Raw genomic sequence first — 14,845 nt, 5'->3', positions numbered from 1 at the left:
CCCGGCAGGGACCATTCCCAGGCGCTCTCAGCTCCGTGGTCTCGTTTGGCACAGGTGATGCTCGGTGGTAGCCTTGGCACAGGAGAGGGGACCGCAGCGGCACTGGGTACCATGGTCCCAGGTTAGGAACAGTCCAGCTACAGTGGCCACCGTGTGCGGACGTGATCCCGTTGCCATACGCGCTGTTTCCTTGGCACCTCGGTACAGCCGGGACCCCGGACAGCAGCAAGTATCAAAGAGGGGAAGAGGAAACTCGCGTGGGACGGGGGAGTGAGGTCGTGTAAAGTCCTATTTACACCGCACTGAAAGCCCTACAAGTCCATCCTCTAGTTGGAAAGTTGGCTTCAAAAGCGGGTGACACGAGAACTGCCAAGTTGCTGCACCTCCCTGGGCAGGCAGCCCGTGCCACTCGCTTGTGCGAGGCAGGGAAGCTGCACCCAAGAGAGAACAACCACAAAAAGGGGCTGGCAGCCACGAGGGGCGCGAGGGGCCGGGCAGGAGCCCGCGCTCGCGGCCCCTCCACTGCCGGGGCGGACAACAGGCCGAGGGGGCGGGCGGGAGGGAGGGATGGACAGGACCTCGGGGGGCAGGAAGGTGGGTTTTTTGCATTTGAAAGTGCTCGGGCACCTGTGCTGGGCGCAGGGCGGGCGCTGCGGCACGTGCGTTCGGAGTATTGCTGCTCGGCGGAGAGTCCGCGCGCTCTAGGAGCACGGCAGGTGTTGCTTGAGGATCTGTCTCGTCTGGGGGGCTATTCTGTCGGGGAAGCGGATTTTGAACTCCACGATCAAGTCCCCGCGCTGGGTGGGCGCCTTGGGGAAGGGCAGCCCTTCCCCGCGCAGTCTCTTCACGGTGCCCGGCTTGATGATGTCGTTGCAGGGCAGCGGGATCACGCGCCCGTCGATGGTGGGAATGTTCACGGTGCAGCCACACAAGGCCTGCGGGGAGAGAGAGGGAGATGCGGTGAGCCTCCCGCGCACCCAAGGGGATCTACGGAGAGAGCCCCGAGCCCCCCGGCAGGTTAAATTTAGCCCCCCTGGCCTCAGCGCCGGAGCTGCCCGGATGCCTCTGCGCTGTCCCAGCTGTCGCCCACGCGGGCAGCAGCTCTGCCCGGCGCTGGGTTATCTATAGCACGGATATCTATAGCTGCCGGGCTGCGGGAGGCCGCGCGGGCAGCGGTGCCACGCGCCTCCCACCTTTCCTGGAAGCCGGGGCTCCGCGGGGCCCGTTCCCGGTGCCCGCGCGGGCAGCGGCTCCGCTTACAGCATCCGTCGCTGCCGGCGGCTATTTTTACCTGCCGGCTATTTTTTACCTGCCCAAGAGGGAAGCTGCAGCGAGTCCCCCCCTCCCCGGATGGCAGCGTGTCCTGCTGCCTGCCCTGCCTCCGTGTCAGCCATCCCCGGGAGCTGGGGAATGGCCCCGGCTCCCTACGGCCTGTCCCACAGCCGCGCTGCATTAGGGAGCCACGTGACGCAGGAATGCAGCAAGAAAATCCTGGTGTCCTTAAATAACTCAGGCAGCTTTGCCGGAGCTGTGGGCAGGGCTGTCTCCAGGCTCTCGGTGGCGAGGGAAAGAGGCTGGAAAGGGTGGATTTGATGGGGATGAAGCACTTGAGCATCCCGGGAGAGGGGTGGGCGCAGGCTGGCCCCAGGCAGTGCTCATCCCGGGAAGGGCCCCCATGGATGCCCTGCAAAGGGGAGGGAACGGGATGTGTTTTGCCGTTTTCGGGGTGCTCACGTGCACCATGCAGGGCTGCCCAAGCCCAGCTGTGCTGGGGAAAGGAGGTGTCCAGCTCCGAGAGGAGAGGCGGAAAGCGAAGAGGAGCGGGCGCAGGGTGAGGCCCAACGCTTAGACCTGCTGGCTGGGCACGGAGCTGGGCTTCCAGAGGCAGATCCCGAGCAGAAGAGGCCGGCTGCGACGTCTGCAGCCAGTCCCGTGGGGCAGGGCTGGCAACAGCAGCGCAGAGCGCCCCTAACCAGGCGCACGGTGCCAGGGGCACAGGGATGGCAGCACAAACGGGCAGCAGCCGTGAACACAGGCGGCATCTTCATGTGTCCTCCCCAGAGGCAAGACACGCCAATTACAGACAAGTTCTTCTCCACCGTATGGTCTTGTTTTTAATTCTTCCTGCCCAACTTCACTGGCATTTAAGAAACGGGTTGTGGAAAAATAGCAGCGACCACAAGCAAGAGCCCGACGCCGCGCGGGCAGCTGCGCTGCATCCCGGGAAGAGGCTCCGTTGCTCCCTGGTATGAAACCGGAGCGGTCTCAGTGGAGAAGCACTGCACTAAATCCTTGCAGATTCACCCAGGTCAGCAGCAGGGCCTCCCCCATTAGGGTCCCTTATCCCGGGGGGATGCGGTGGTGAATGGGATGAGGATGTGAGCTCTGGAAGGGCCCGTGTTCGCGGCTGGAAGAGTCGGCCTTGGCACAGCTTGTCCTTCGAGGTCTCCAGCTTGACCAACGCAGCGCTCCAGGCGGAGAAGTTTCTGGCTGTTGAATTTTACAGATCAAGGGACTGCTGGAAGGCTGTGGTCTACGGGATCAAAGAGGAGGAGGATGGTCTGGACTCCAGGTTCCCTGTGGGATCTCTGGAGCAGGGAAGGTTCCCAGAGAGGGCAGAGAAGCCCAGGTCAAGCTCCTGCTCAGCTCCAAGGCAGCACCTGGACGCGTTGCTGGATGGATGCTGCCTTGCCAAGCACCCCGGTGCTGCTCCTGGGCATGGATGCTCCTTCCCGCGCAGGCCGTGGCGGGCAGTGCTGCTCCCATGGGCAGCAGGGCAGCAGTTCTCCGGCAGATCCGTGAGTCAGATCCCAGCACCGACCGCCTCCCGGGGCCGCCTGTCGGCACCCCGCTGCGCTGCTCTCGCGGCAGCTGACAAGACGGAGGCTAAAGCTAAACACGACAGCCTTGCAAGGAAGCGCAGCGCCAGGAGAGCACTCAAGGCTACAGTTGTAGGCTAGGTGAGGAAGAGGGTTGTGATTTATTCCGTCACGTACCGAGGTGGTGGCATATGGAGTCGGGGAGATCCTGGCATCTGCTCATGCTTCAGAGCACTTGAGCTACTTCTTCTCGAGGAAGAGGGAAGCAGCAAAGCATCGTCCTGCCCTCGCAAGCAGAAGGATGGGGACAGCAGCCAGGCTCCATGGCTCTGAGGATCTCCAGCGAGTTCAGCTCGCGGTGAGGACGTGCAGAGAACAGCAACTCCCGCTCAAAGAGCCGAGGAATTTGCCTGGACCAGCAATTTCCACTGGTCTCTCTTTGTGACTGCACCATGCAAAGCAAATGCCAGCACACGCCTTGTTTATGGGCGGCTGGACACAGATGACAAGTGTCCCGCGGGAGAGACGCGGCCGGAGAGCTGCTTGGCGAGGCAGAGCAGGCACCTCGCCGGCCCCAGCAGCAGCAGTCGGTCAGGTACTGCAGGAGCACGCGGGGAAGGATCGTGGTCACAGGGCCACACGCTCCAAGGGCAACTTGGAGGGTCCTTCCAAGCCCAGGTCTCCACGTGAGCAGTGAACGAATCTGAACTAGCATGGCCTGGACATCAGGACGGCCAGCTTGGGGTTAATTTTACAGATATAGCAATGCTCAGAAGGAATCATCTGAGATATGGCACGCATGACTCCATAAATAATATAGCTTCTCCCGAGTATTTCTGGAGCAGCCAGCAGAGCCAGCCACCACAGGAATAAACCTCCTGAATCCCCTTGCACTGTGAAAGAAATTCAACTCCCAAGTCTGCAGGTTGAGATGAGTCTGCTTTAGTTGAGGCTTTGCATCCAGGTCTTCCTGACCCATGTGGTTCTTTGTTGCCCTCAGGGCAACAAGTCATAGTCCCAGCAAAGACATAGAGTCATCCCAAAACTCCTTTAACTTGCCAGCACACTGAAGAGCTCATGTTTCCCTACCTCAGCTCTGGCCCATTGAGCTGATTTCCATAAAATGCACCTGAGAGCTTAAATCTGTCTTAAAAAATAAAATCAGCTCATTAAGAAGACAGACAGTGTCTAGAGTCTGAAAGGAACAGCAAATGGCAGCTGCCAAAAACGTCAGTGTTAAAAATGCAGCTGCCAGTTGGCGTTTATTAAAAGGTAGTTAGACAGCAGTAGTGAACGGCACATCTTGTTCTTGGGTAATCTTCTCTGCCACCCCTGGAAAGAGCCGTTGTGGCTCTGATGCATCAAGTCCCACTGTGACCTCCAGGACTGGTGGCTTGAGGGTTCTGGCTTTTGCTCACAGCCAGGCTTTCCAGAATATTTAGTTGTTGTCCTTTATCTAGAGTCAGAACCAAAGAAAACGGCTGGTTTTGACTGAAGAGGTGTTTGGTAGCACCTTTCTCCATGTGGCCCTGCCTTCTGTCCACGCGAGGAGGTACCAGGCCCTATGCAGGACAACCACAACGGCAGGCTCAGCTACGTGAATACACGTTGGTAAACTTGCTTCTTCTCTTGTTTCTACAGAGAATCAGGGTTGTCTTCCATATGTGAATACTCTATGTTGAAATAGAAGGATGGGACATATGGGGAAGGGGGGAAATGGGTAAATACCACATTTATTTGCTCAAGAAGCAAGGCACATCCAGTAGGGATTGCAGCATCCCATGTCCTACACCCAGCAAGATGACTGAGCAGCTCTCCAGAACAGACACAAGGAAGTCTCCACAGCTCCTCTCTGCAGAGCTCTCTGCTCGTGTCTCTCATGCGTTTCCTTACCTGTATGGTGAAAGGTCTGGCCCCATCTTGGCCCCATGTGCAATGACCCAGTGCCACCACCCACGCCACGGGATTTCCCACTGACACCCACCTCTTTAAGACTGATGTTTGCAGTGTAGACCACGTTCGTCCCATCTCTCTTGAAGTGCGAGTGAGGCTTGTCCTTGAGGATGAAGACGATGTCAGCAGGGATGTTGTCGGGGGTGGCATCCCCTTCTTTGGGGAACGTGATTTTGGTTCCCTCCTTCCACCCCCTTTTGATGACAATGTTTAGGATCTTATCCTCTGTCCGCATGGTCCGGCCATCAGCGTTGAGCCTCCTGCGGGTGATCTTCATCCTCTTGGTGGAGCCATGGTAGATCTCTTCCAGGGACACCTTGAGCTCATGGATGACGGGTGGGTCTTGGACCTTCCTCCGCGTGTGCAGGGACTCCTGGTGCCGCCGGTGGACCCCGTTAATGCCATTGAAACCAAACCGGCCAAAGGCACCGAAAGGGTCGTCGTCGTCATCAATGTCCATATCTTCCTGGTCAAAGCCATTGAACACTCGGGAGCGGCTACTAGCGAAGAAGATATCAAAAGGGTTGGAGCCTCCAAAGAAGGATGCGAAGGTGGCGTGGGGGTCTCCATGGAAGGTGTAGTGGAAAGTGTTCCCTGAGCCACCTGAGGAACCACCTCCTGTTTTGAGACCTAGAGGAGAAGAGGGAGGACAAGACATTAAACCCTCCCTGCTGGAAGATGGTCGGCTCTGCACGGTGGACACAAGGCTGTGCTGGACCCACGGCACCCGTGCTGTGCAGGGAGGAATGGGGCTGGGAGGATGGGCTCCACTGGCTCCATCTTAAAAGCTGTCTAGGTTTTGTTCTGCTACTCAGAGACCCATTTGGTTCTCTCTGCTTAAGTTACAGCCTTTTCATTTAAAATGTCTTCTCCATTTCCACTCTTGCCCACAGGCAAGTTTCCTTTTAGGCCAAATAGGTCAACCCTTCTGAATGTGTCTTCCTCATCTAAGCAAGCTCTTCCAGTCTCACACCACAGCCTCATGTCCTCTGAACGTACTAGCAACAACTCCAACCAAGCATCTTCTCCTTAGATGCAACTGGGTATGGCTGAGAAAACCGTCAGTGGCCTGGCCTCGGAAAGTGAGCACAAGAACTGGCTGCCTCAGGAGCTGCTTGCAGGCTCTCGCTCCTGGTCATGAGGGTTTAAGCCTTTTCAGAGAAATCCTGCACTTTATTGGGGATGTAGGATCCCACCAGACGTTTATCAGCCTCTCCAAGCCGCATGTGGAGCTGAGGCACTGCAGTCAGTGAATCAGGTCTTCGGCACCCACTCACTGCTGCACAAAGCCCACCTCTGGGTGAGCTATCTGCTCTTGCCTGTTGCCCAAGGTGCCACAACTGCACTGGCAGTCACGGGCTGCAAGCAGCACATCTAGCACGTTGGAAAAAGCTCTGAGCTCGGAAAGCCACCGCGCAGGCAGGACTTTTGTGGGGAAAGCATGTGGAGGTCAGCAGACCTGGCCCTGCTAATCCCCCCGGCACAGCGAGGTGCGCGGGAGCGAAACAGCTCCCTGTGCATCAGATCCAACAGGGTGACCCGAGGTCCTGGCGGTGATTTGCAAACGGGGTGAAGGTTTGGGGCCCTGATAGCGCCCGGGCAGCACTGCTCCGTCTGCTTTAGAGAGATCCCTGTTGCCTGGGGAGGTTTGGGGGCAGAGTTTAAGCACGCGTGTGGGCCGCCTGCCCCCCTGCACGGCGAGGTCTCGGGGCCGGCTGCTGCCACTGGGGTGGAAATCCGACAGCGGTGCTCTTCCCAGCTCAAAGGGAGACCTTGTAGAATGCTAAATGGCAACTATTCCCGTGGGAATCTCCTCAATGGGTCCTCAGCAGAGCCTTACAGCACTGTCCACTCCGTAAAGTCCCAGGCAGCCGAGGCACAAGACAAACAGCCCCCCCAAAAAGTCACACTTGTGCTCCCCTTGAAGAGGGACCGCAGAGGAAGGCAGCAGGACACAGGCAGTGGTGCACACATGGTCCATGGCCACATACCCCGCAATGCTACTTGTCACTAGGAGGGGCAGGGAAGGGTTAAAGCAAGCCTAGCTCAAGGACTATTTTGGGGGCACGCCAGTGACTGCAAAGGACTATTTCTGATGGGCTGTCCCTTGCGCCAGGCCCCTGCACTCCAAGCCAGCAGCAGGAGATAAGAGGGGGACAACACAGAGCAGACAAATTTGCTGCTCTTCTCTGCTCTCCTTGACTGAAGAATCTATCGTGTGGGGTAGAGGCTTCTGCTTCACTTTGCTCTCACTCGAGCAGGGAGCCTCTCTGCCTGGAGGGCTCTCAGCCTTCTTGAAAGGTGGCAGCACTTGGACGCGCTCTCAGGAGGTCTGCAGCATCCCGTGCTCCGCTCCTGCCCTGCCGGGCACACGTGTGTGCTCTTGTGGAGCCCATGCACCAGGAGAAGACCTGAGCTGCTCAGAGCCATAGCAGCCCTGGCGAGGAGGCCAAGCAGTTGGGCTGACAGCAAAGAGGATGCTGGAGACCAGTTGATGCTCCAAGGCTGGAGAGACGCGGCAATGGCCAACACCTCTGTCATGTCCCTCAGCACCCAGCTGCACAGGCCCCATTCTGGGAGCTTCACCCTCCCCAGTCTGGTTCCCTCGTTGGATCTGGGCCATGGGGCAGAAAGAGCAAAGCCATGGGGCCCAGCTGGCTCGGGTCACCGTGTGGGATCCAGAGGCCCCTTGAAACACTAACCACCAGGCCACATCACTCCAAAAAGGAGGAGCTGGTTGGAAAACAAAACTGCGTGTGGGCCTTTTACAGGAGCAAGCGACTGGTATGGAAGTCACCACCCAGGACCCAAGTCTCTGTGGCTGGTGACAGGCTGTGACCTGTCCCACGACAGCTCTGAGACCAGCTCACCAGCATCTCCAGGGCCCTCCCTTCAGCCACGAGGCCTTCCAGGTCTTTCATGTCCCTTCTGCCCAGACCCCCCGCTTTGAGGTTCTCCGTGGGCTCTCCAGGTACAGCGAGCCCAGTCGCTGTGACCGCCTGCTCGGGGGGCTGCAATGAGGGAGCAGCCCTTGCAGGGCAGGCTGGCCTCTCCCTGCCCCACGGACGGAGCACACTGTGCATTGGAAGAGGAATCAAAGGAAGAGGCAACGCAGCTGATTATGGGTGAACGTGGAAAGGCCACTCGCAGCACAAACATTTGCTCCAGGAATTGGCAGAGCGCAGCTACAAGCCACAAGGAAACCTGTGCCTTGCTCGTGCTCGCCAACAGGGAAAGCCCCGAGGTACCTGACACCTTGTGAAGAAAAGAGGAGGAAACAGTGACCCCAGCCACATGTGCAGGGGAGAGGGACACAGCACTAACTGCCCAGGACACCGCACAGAGAGCTTGAGCAACCACCACCAGTTACCAAAACCACCCAAGCGGTGGTTTGGCTGGTACCTGAGCCCTGGCACAGGTGCTGTGATCTTTTCATTCAATCCATGTCCCTCAGCAAGGGCAGGTTCCACCCCCATTCAGCCTCTCCATCCTCCTGGCACTAGGGAGGTGCTTTTCTGCTGTATTTTTTCCCCACTACTCAGCTCACTTATTTTAGCTGCCTTCGGCAGTGGAGTTTCCACCCGTCCTCAGGGAGCCCCTGTCCGTAACAGACTGTACAGCCAGGAGGTCTCAGCTTTTATGCAATTGCTGTTTCCCTTCGCTTTAATCCCGAGGCACTAGGCAGACCAATGGCAAAGCAGAGTCCGGTTTCGAGGGCGCCTCCAAGGAAAAGCTGGTTCCTCGCTCAAGACGGCCACGTCTAATTTTAGACAGCCGCAAATCACCGTGTTTCAGGGAGCCGCTCGCAGCAGTGACATATACATATACATATACATATACATATACATATACATATACATATACATATACATATACATATACATATACATATACATATACATATACATACACAACGGGTATAAGGCAACAGCGAGAGCGTGGATTGCCAGGCAAAGATTTTCCAAAGCTTTCCACGGCCCTGCACTTTTGCTTAGACAAGCAAGGAGTTTCCCCAGGTCTGCCTGTGCTTTCGCACCCAGGAGGCTGCTGTGAAACAGCACGAGGAGCCTCCGGCAACTTCTCCATGGAGCTCCTCAGCTTTTCCCTTAAGTTTCCGATGATTCTAGTTCCCCAGCAATTTGCAGGCAGTGAATAGAACTACACCAGCCAGGGGCTAGCGTGCCTGCACCCTCCTAAGCCTCATGTGCTTACAAAGAGCAGGGTTTGTGTGTGCTAAGAGCAGGATCAGGCTGATGAAGGTATCTCTGAGCACTGCCGGGTCTGCTGGTGTCTCACAGGGGATGCACCTGCTTGCTGGGCCTGCAGGAGGGGCTGCATCTTCCCCCGGGCTGCCTGTTTATACTAGACCTTCTGATCTTCTAAGCACCCAAGTCCTTGGCTGATTAATGCAGATGCTATTCACCGCTCTCCGCACCCTCAGCAAATGGGCTTGCAGACTTCCATATTGGACTAATAAGGCTGCGTGTGGCGGCGCCGCTCTCCTCCTCCATGCCAACCGGGAGACAACAGCAGCCGCTTAGTTTCAAAACAAGAACCTATTACTTAAATTGGGAAAGGCTTTGAATCATGTAGGTCAGGCTGTTCCAGAGAGAAAAGTGGGAATAGCTCACAAATGGCACCTCAGAGCAAGCTAACGAGGGCCTTGCGGGGAGGAAATCAAGGCAGAAGGAAAGGTTATCTGCTAGGAAATTCAGGTCAACCAAAGAGCCGCGGGTGACCCAGGAGTCCAACTCCTTTCAGTGCTGTCATCCCCGCAGGTGCTTCAGCCTTTGGAGGCAGCGCTACGGAGCTCGGAGGTGCCAGACGGCTCCCTGAGGTGCCTACCCGGGGCTACGAGGCCGTGCGGGCGCTCGCTCGCCCCGGGGCCGGCGGCGGGGCGGCCGCTCGGGGGGTGATTGCTGTGCCCGGCAGCGGCGCAGCGCCCGTCCTCGCCAGCCCTGCTGCTCGTAACGCCGCTCCGGCGGCAGCGCTGACTCACGGGGAGAATTGCGGCCACGCCGCCCACGCCGCTCGGCGCCGGCTACACGGGAAGGTATAAAAACGCTCCCTCGCCTATAAAAACCCACTGAGGTCTGAAGGGAGAAGGACGCGGGATGCCTCTGTGCCCAGGTCACCCTGCCGCGGAGCGGGAGCGCTGCTCGCCTTACCTTCCTCCCCATATTGGTCGTACACGGCCCGCTTCTTGGGGTCGCTCAGGACATCATAGGCCTCCGCAATCTCCTTGAATTTCTCCTCGGCGTTGGGGTCTTTGTTCTTATCGGGGTGGTACCTCAGGGCCATTTTCCGATAGGCTTTCTTGATTTCATCCTCGTTGGCTCCGGACTGGATGCCCAAAATCTTGTAATAGTCCTTGCCCATGACGGCGACGCTGCCCGGGGCCGAGTACTTATTCCTGCAAGCAGAAAGACAGCTCCGTGTGAGGCGAGCGCCGGGAGCTGGGGATGGCACCGGCTCAGCGCGGAGCTGCCTCTCCCCGCATGGCAGCGGCCGCTTCAAGGCCCCGTTTCCCTGGCGGGCGGCGGAGCTGGCGCGGGCGACGTGCTAGGGCCGGCGGGCAGAGCTGCCCCCGGGGCCGCGCGCGCTCATCCCGCCGCCGGGAAGCCGGGAAGCGCCCCGGCAGCGCCGCGGCCGCTTATATAGGGCCCGCGTGGAGGCGTTGCCGGCCCCGGCGAGCGTGGAGGGCAGAGCTTGGCTCGGGGAGGACGGGGCGCCGCGCGGCCCCGGGAGCGGCGGAGGCTGCGCTGCCGCGCTCACCTTAAAGGAACTTCAAACCCTCTGCTCCTCCTCGGAGCAATTGGCGTTCAGCTGGAGATAAGTGCTCCCCGCACGCCAGAGCTGTAATTTCTGTTTAGCGGAGAGGGAGCGAAGCCGTTAGACAGAAACATCTTGCGGTGGTGGGAGGGTTTTTTTTTTTTTTTCTTTTTTTCCTTTTATTAAAAAAAAAAAAAAAAGCGCTTTCTAGCCTGACTTGCACTCCCTTTGAGTCGTCAAATGCTAAATGCTGCAATCAGCCAGAAATACTAAGTGGCATAGGAGGTGGTTAAGTGTCATAGCGTGACACAACGCAGTGAGGTCACGGCAGAGAAGCAGCTCCCTGGCTCCGCTTTCCCCATCATGTGGGTGCCGCAGCACAGAGCCATGCCTATACTAAGGCATTGGAAACGCTGTGGCCGTAACCCCGGGGAGGGAACGGCCGGGCCATGAATTCACTCCACAGGCATGCTGCTGGAGCGGCGAAAGGCGGCGGAGTCATGGAAAAGCAGCAGCGCTCCTCGGGAGACACGAGACCAGCTACTTGAGGCAGAATGAACGGGAGCAGTGAGCAAGGTGCACGCGGAGCCCCGGCTCGCTGCTCACCTGCTGCTCTGCAGCCCTGCGAGCTGCTGTCCCTGCCCTGCTCTGCCCGGCGCTCCTGCTGCTCTCCAGAGGTTGCTCCTGGCTTGTGCTCTGCCCTTGACTTCTGCAGAGCTGTCATGCTCATATCCCGCTCTCCAGTTCGTAAAATGCTCAGGTTTGGGGGTCCCACCCCATTCTTGCTCCAAACTGCACCCTGTCCAGACCAACCCTGTTGCTGACTGCTGTGCTAAGCGTCTCCATTCCCTCGGGCCCCTCCAGCAGACTGATTCCTACATCGTGAAGGTTTGGGCTTTCTCATGCAGGTTACCGAATGATCCCTCCTATCCTGACCTGTGTCCATGAGCAGATGCTCCTGGCGACCACCAGCAAGGAGGGGCATCGTGCCCGCTCCTTGGCCGGGCACATGGGCAGTGCTCCGGCGAGGCTGAGGAAGCCGGCCTGCCTCGGGCAATAGCCACTCTGCAGCGAAGGGCTGCTGAGAGAGCTTGGAAACACCGTTTTGTCCCAGCTGTCTCAATGGTGCCATTGATTCTGCTGGTCTGAGTCACCAACTGGTGCTCCCGCGGCGCCAGCCACGGCGCAGTCACTGAGCACCAGCTCTGGAGGCAGACCAGGCACCCAGCTCTGGAGGTCTCCAAACCCGCCTGGATGCCGCCCTGTGTCCCGTGCTCTGGGTGTCCCTGCTGGAGCAGGTGATCTTTAGAGGTCCCTTCCAACCTCAACCACCCTGTGATTCTGTGAAGGGCTCACAAGCCTGTGAACTTCTACTGGAAGCAGCAAGGGGAGATGGATGAAGGGCTGAGCCAGGGTCAGGCCCACCGGCACAGAGGGAAGCTCACACGGATGCGGGCAGGAGGGGGGTTCATTCCAGCGGGACGTGGGGCTCCTGCTGGTTACCTGCCCCTGCAGCCCCCGGGGCGAGCGTGGAGGCGAGAGGCAGAGCCGCGGCGCCGCGCTGGTGCTGGAGGCACGAGCAGGCCTGCGCGGGCGTGAGGAGCAGCCCACGGCATCTCCACATCCAGGCTTTTAAATGCCAGCACGTTTCTGCACCGGCACAGCCTCCCGCAGGAGCGCTCCAGCTTCTGCGCAAAGAGCAGCCGCATTTCACAAGCCCACACAGGCGCTACGAGATGCTCTGCCCCGTACCCACCACCATCTCCACATCTGTTCCCATGATGTATGGGTTCTGCCCTTCCCGTGGGATGAGAGGACCGTGGGAAGCCCCGAACGTTGGCCTGAAAGGCCGTTTTCTTGGGGACAAGCAACCAGCACTACCCCGACTCCCTGGCTTGGCAGGTCTCCGTCTCTGGCTCCTTGCTGGGCAGAGCCCTCAGCCCGCGGCCACAGGGATCATCGCGCTTGGGCCACGCGCCTCTGCCCCCCGCTGCGCTCAGCTCCCCTTTTGCATCAAACCACAAAACCGAGATATTTTTATGCCTGGTGCAGCTCCGCGCTGCGCTGGGCAGTCAAGGTCAGCAGCTCCGCGCAGCCGGCGCTCACCTGCTGATCCTCCCCCAGGCGCCTCGGCCTCCTCAAACACCTCCGGGCTCCCTCCTTTCCCACAACAGCCTCTCGTGTCGGCAGAAGCTCCTCACAAACGCCTGGGAAGCGACCTTGGTGCCCTCACGGCCACGGTACATGCGAGAGCCCCGGGCACACAGCTTCCCTGGGCTGCCTCCCCCGCTCCGCTCCAGGCAGGGCTCGGACCTTGCAGCCAGCCCCTCGGCACTGGGGCACGTCACGGAGAGCAGCTCCTCCCGCGGCCGTCACCACAGCCCCTTTCTGCATTAGCCAGGCGAGCAGAAGCGCTCCCGAGCAAGGTCAAACGAGGCAGCGCTGGCGACACCGTCCTCGCGCGCCGCCAACAGCTCCCAGCCCGCGGCGCTGGCGCCAGAAACGCCAGGTTGGACCCAGGTTGCTGCTACAGCCGGAGCTGGCCGAGCGCACAGGCCTCCCCGCAGCACCACCCATCCTTCCCACCCAGCCGAGACCCCACGGCACCGCTCACAAAACCACGGTCCGGCCCAGATACGCCGGCACCTCCTCCCTCCAGAGCGCTGGCCGGCACCCCGGAGAGGTCCGGGGCACGGGGGATGCCGGCCGCGGATGCCCTTGGATGCCCCACTGCCACGCGCAGCCGCTGCCCCGGCGCTGCCGGCACCCTCAGTCACACAGTACCTCATTGCCCAGCCCAGTCACCTGGTGCCGGCCTCCCCTGCAGCCCGCGGCGGGACGGAGGCTTCGGAAGGACGGAGCGGGAGCGCTGGGAGCAGCGGAGGAGCCGCCCCACACCGTGATTCACCGCGACAGGCGCCGCGGGCAGCCGGGTGCCGCGGGTGCCCTCCGCGCTCCGGAGGCGATGCTCACGTGTGCGGTGCTAGAACATGACTCTGTCCCCGCAGAGCTTTCCTCCCACCTCCCCGGGATCAGCTGCGCCTTTCCACGACTCCTCTCGCCCCTTCTGCTCAATCATCCTCTTCTGCCTTCCCATTTAACCCTCGAGGGCGCAGGGCGAAGGCGCTGCAGAGCCCGGGGCTGCGGGCGGGCAAGTGCCTTGAGCATCTGCATTCCCCTCCCAAGCCTGCGGCACCTTATATTAAACACGTCACGTTCAGAAAAGCCCCACATGTCCAGTCATGGCGAATCCCACAGGAATCTCGCAGCGGGTGACCCCCCTGCTGAGAGCAGCCGACATCTATTTGCTTCTTAAAAAGACCAAAATCTTCGTTCCAGCCCTTCCCACGACATCAGAGCACGCAGCCCCTGGCCGGCGAGCCGGCTGCATAGCGATCCCTTGACATAATCCCGCTGCTAACGGCCACGTAAGGGAACAGACCCACACAGACGGTGGGATTCTCCATCGCGGGGGGCAAGGTCACCGCGGGCTGACAGGTGACCCAGGGACACGCACGAGACGGGGACAGGCGCCTCGGCTCACGACACGCTGTCCCGCAGCGACAAGGGACGCGAGACACGGAAACCCACTTACCGCAGCTTCACAAACACGTTGGGAGCCCACGCCGACATTTTTAACGGCTCTAGCTTGATTTTGAACATCGCGCCGGGCTCTTCACCCCTTCGGCGCCAACTGCTCGCACACACTGGCTGGCAGGGCCGGTGGGGAAGGGGATGGAGCAATGCCCTGCGGATAGCAGCTGGGCACGGGGAGCTCCGCCGGCAGCGAGCGGCTCCCGCAGCGGATCCGTGCTCGGAATCCAGCCCTCCTTTGTGCGCGTCCTCGCGGCGCTCCGCCACCCCCGCTCTGCCACCGAGCGGGGAAGGGAGCCGGCAGGAAGCCGCCTGACAAGCAGTGATTTTCCTCTAATCGCTGCCTCGGCGCTTTCTCGGACCGCGGAGCGCGGGCTCTCCGCGAGCTGCCGCTCACCGCTCCCGCATTACCAGGTGCGCACAGGGAGCCTGGGCATCCTTGCCGCTTCCCGACCTGCAGCGCCTGCCCTCAGCAACCCCGTTACCTTCCCGTCCCCAGCGGGGTCACCTCCCGCTGTAAAGCAGGGAGAGCAAGTGAGGACAAGGACCCCAGGGTCCCTGGGCTTCACCAGAAATTAACTGCTCAATTGTGTCAAGGCTGCTGCACCCGCAAGGCGAATCAGAGAGGGAGAAAAGTAGGGCAGCAATGATGCACGACTCGGAGAAAAGTAACGTTAACCACTTTGCACCTTCCCATCTTTCTCCTT

The 14,845-nt window shown here is 59.8% G+C and overlaps 1 protein-coding gene across 1 annotated transcript; it reads right to left on the bottom strand.

Annotated features, from left to right (window-relative positions):
* Nucleotides 1-599: 599 nt before the first annotated feature.
* Nucleotides 600-14,204, bottom strand: DNAJB5 (DnaJ heat shock protein family (Hsp40) member B5). The gene is made up of 4 exons (XM_026039512.1): nucleotides 14,140-14,204; nucleotides 9,941-10,185; nucleotides 4,804-5,402; nucleotides 600-935 (listed from the first exon to the last, which is right to left on the bottom strand). Exons 1-4 carry the CDS (start codon nucleotides 14,175-14,177, stop codon nucleotides 702-704), a joined length of 1,116 nt encoding a protein of 371 aa, XP_025895297.1. The 5' UTR covers nucleotides 14,178-14,204; the 3' UTR covers nucleotides 600-701.
* Between the last annotated feature and the right edge of the window lie 641 nt (nucleotides 14,205-14,845).

The sequence above is a fragment of the Nothoprocta perdicaria genome, unplaced genomic scaffold (assembly GCF_003342845.1).
Source record: "Nothoprocta perdicaria isolate Ctin4 unplaced genomic scaffold, notPer1 scaffold_10, whole genome shotgun sequence".
NCBI lineage: Eukaryota > Metazoa > Chordata > Aves > Tinamiformes > Tinamidae > Nothoprocta > Nothoprocta perdicaria.
This window is presented reverse-complemented; position numbering and strand designations above follow the sequence as displayed.

Coding starts and splice junctions, on each gene's coding strand:
- DNAJB5 (XM_026039512.1), bottom strand. CDS start 14,177: ATGTCGGCGTGGGCTCCCAACGTGTTTGTGAAGCTGCG. Junction 5,403..9,940: donor CGACCAATATGGGGAGGAAG/GTAAGGCGAGCA, acceptor CTTCTCCTCTAG/GTCTCAAAACAGGAGGTGGT. Junction 936..4,803: donor CAAACATCAGTCTTAAAGAG/GTGGGTGTCAGT, acceptor CTCTCCCCGCAG/GCCTTGTGTGGCTGCACCGT.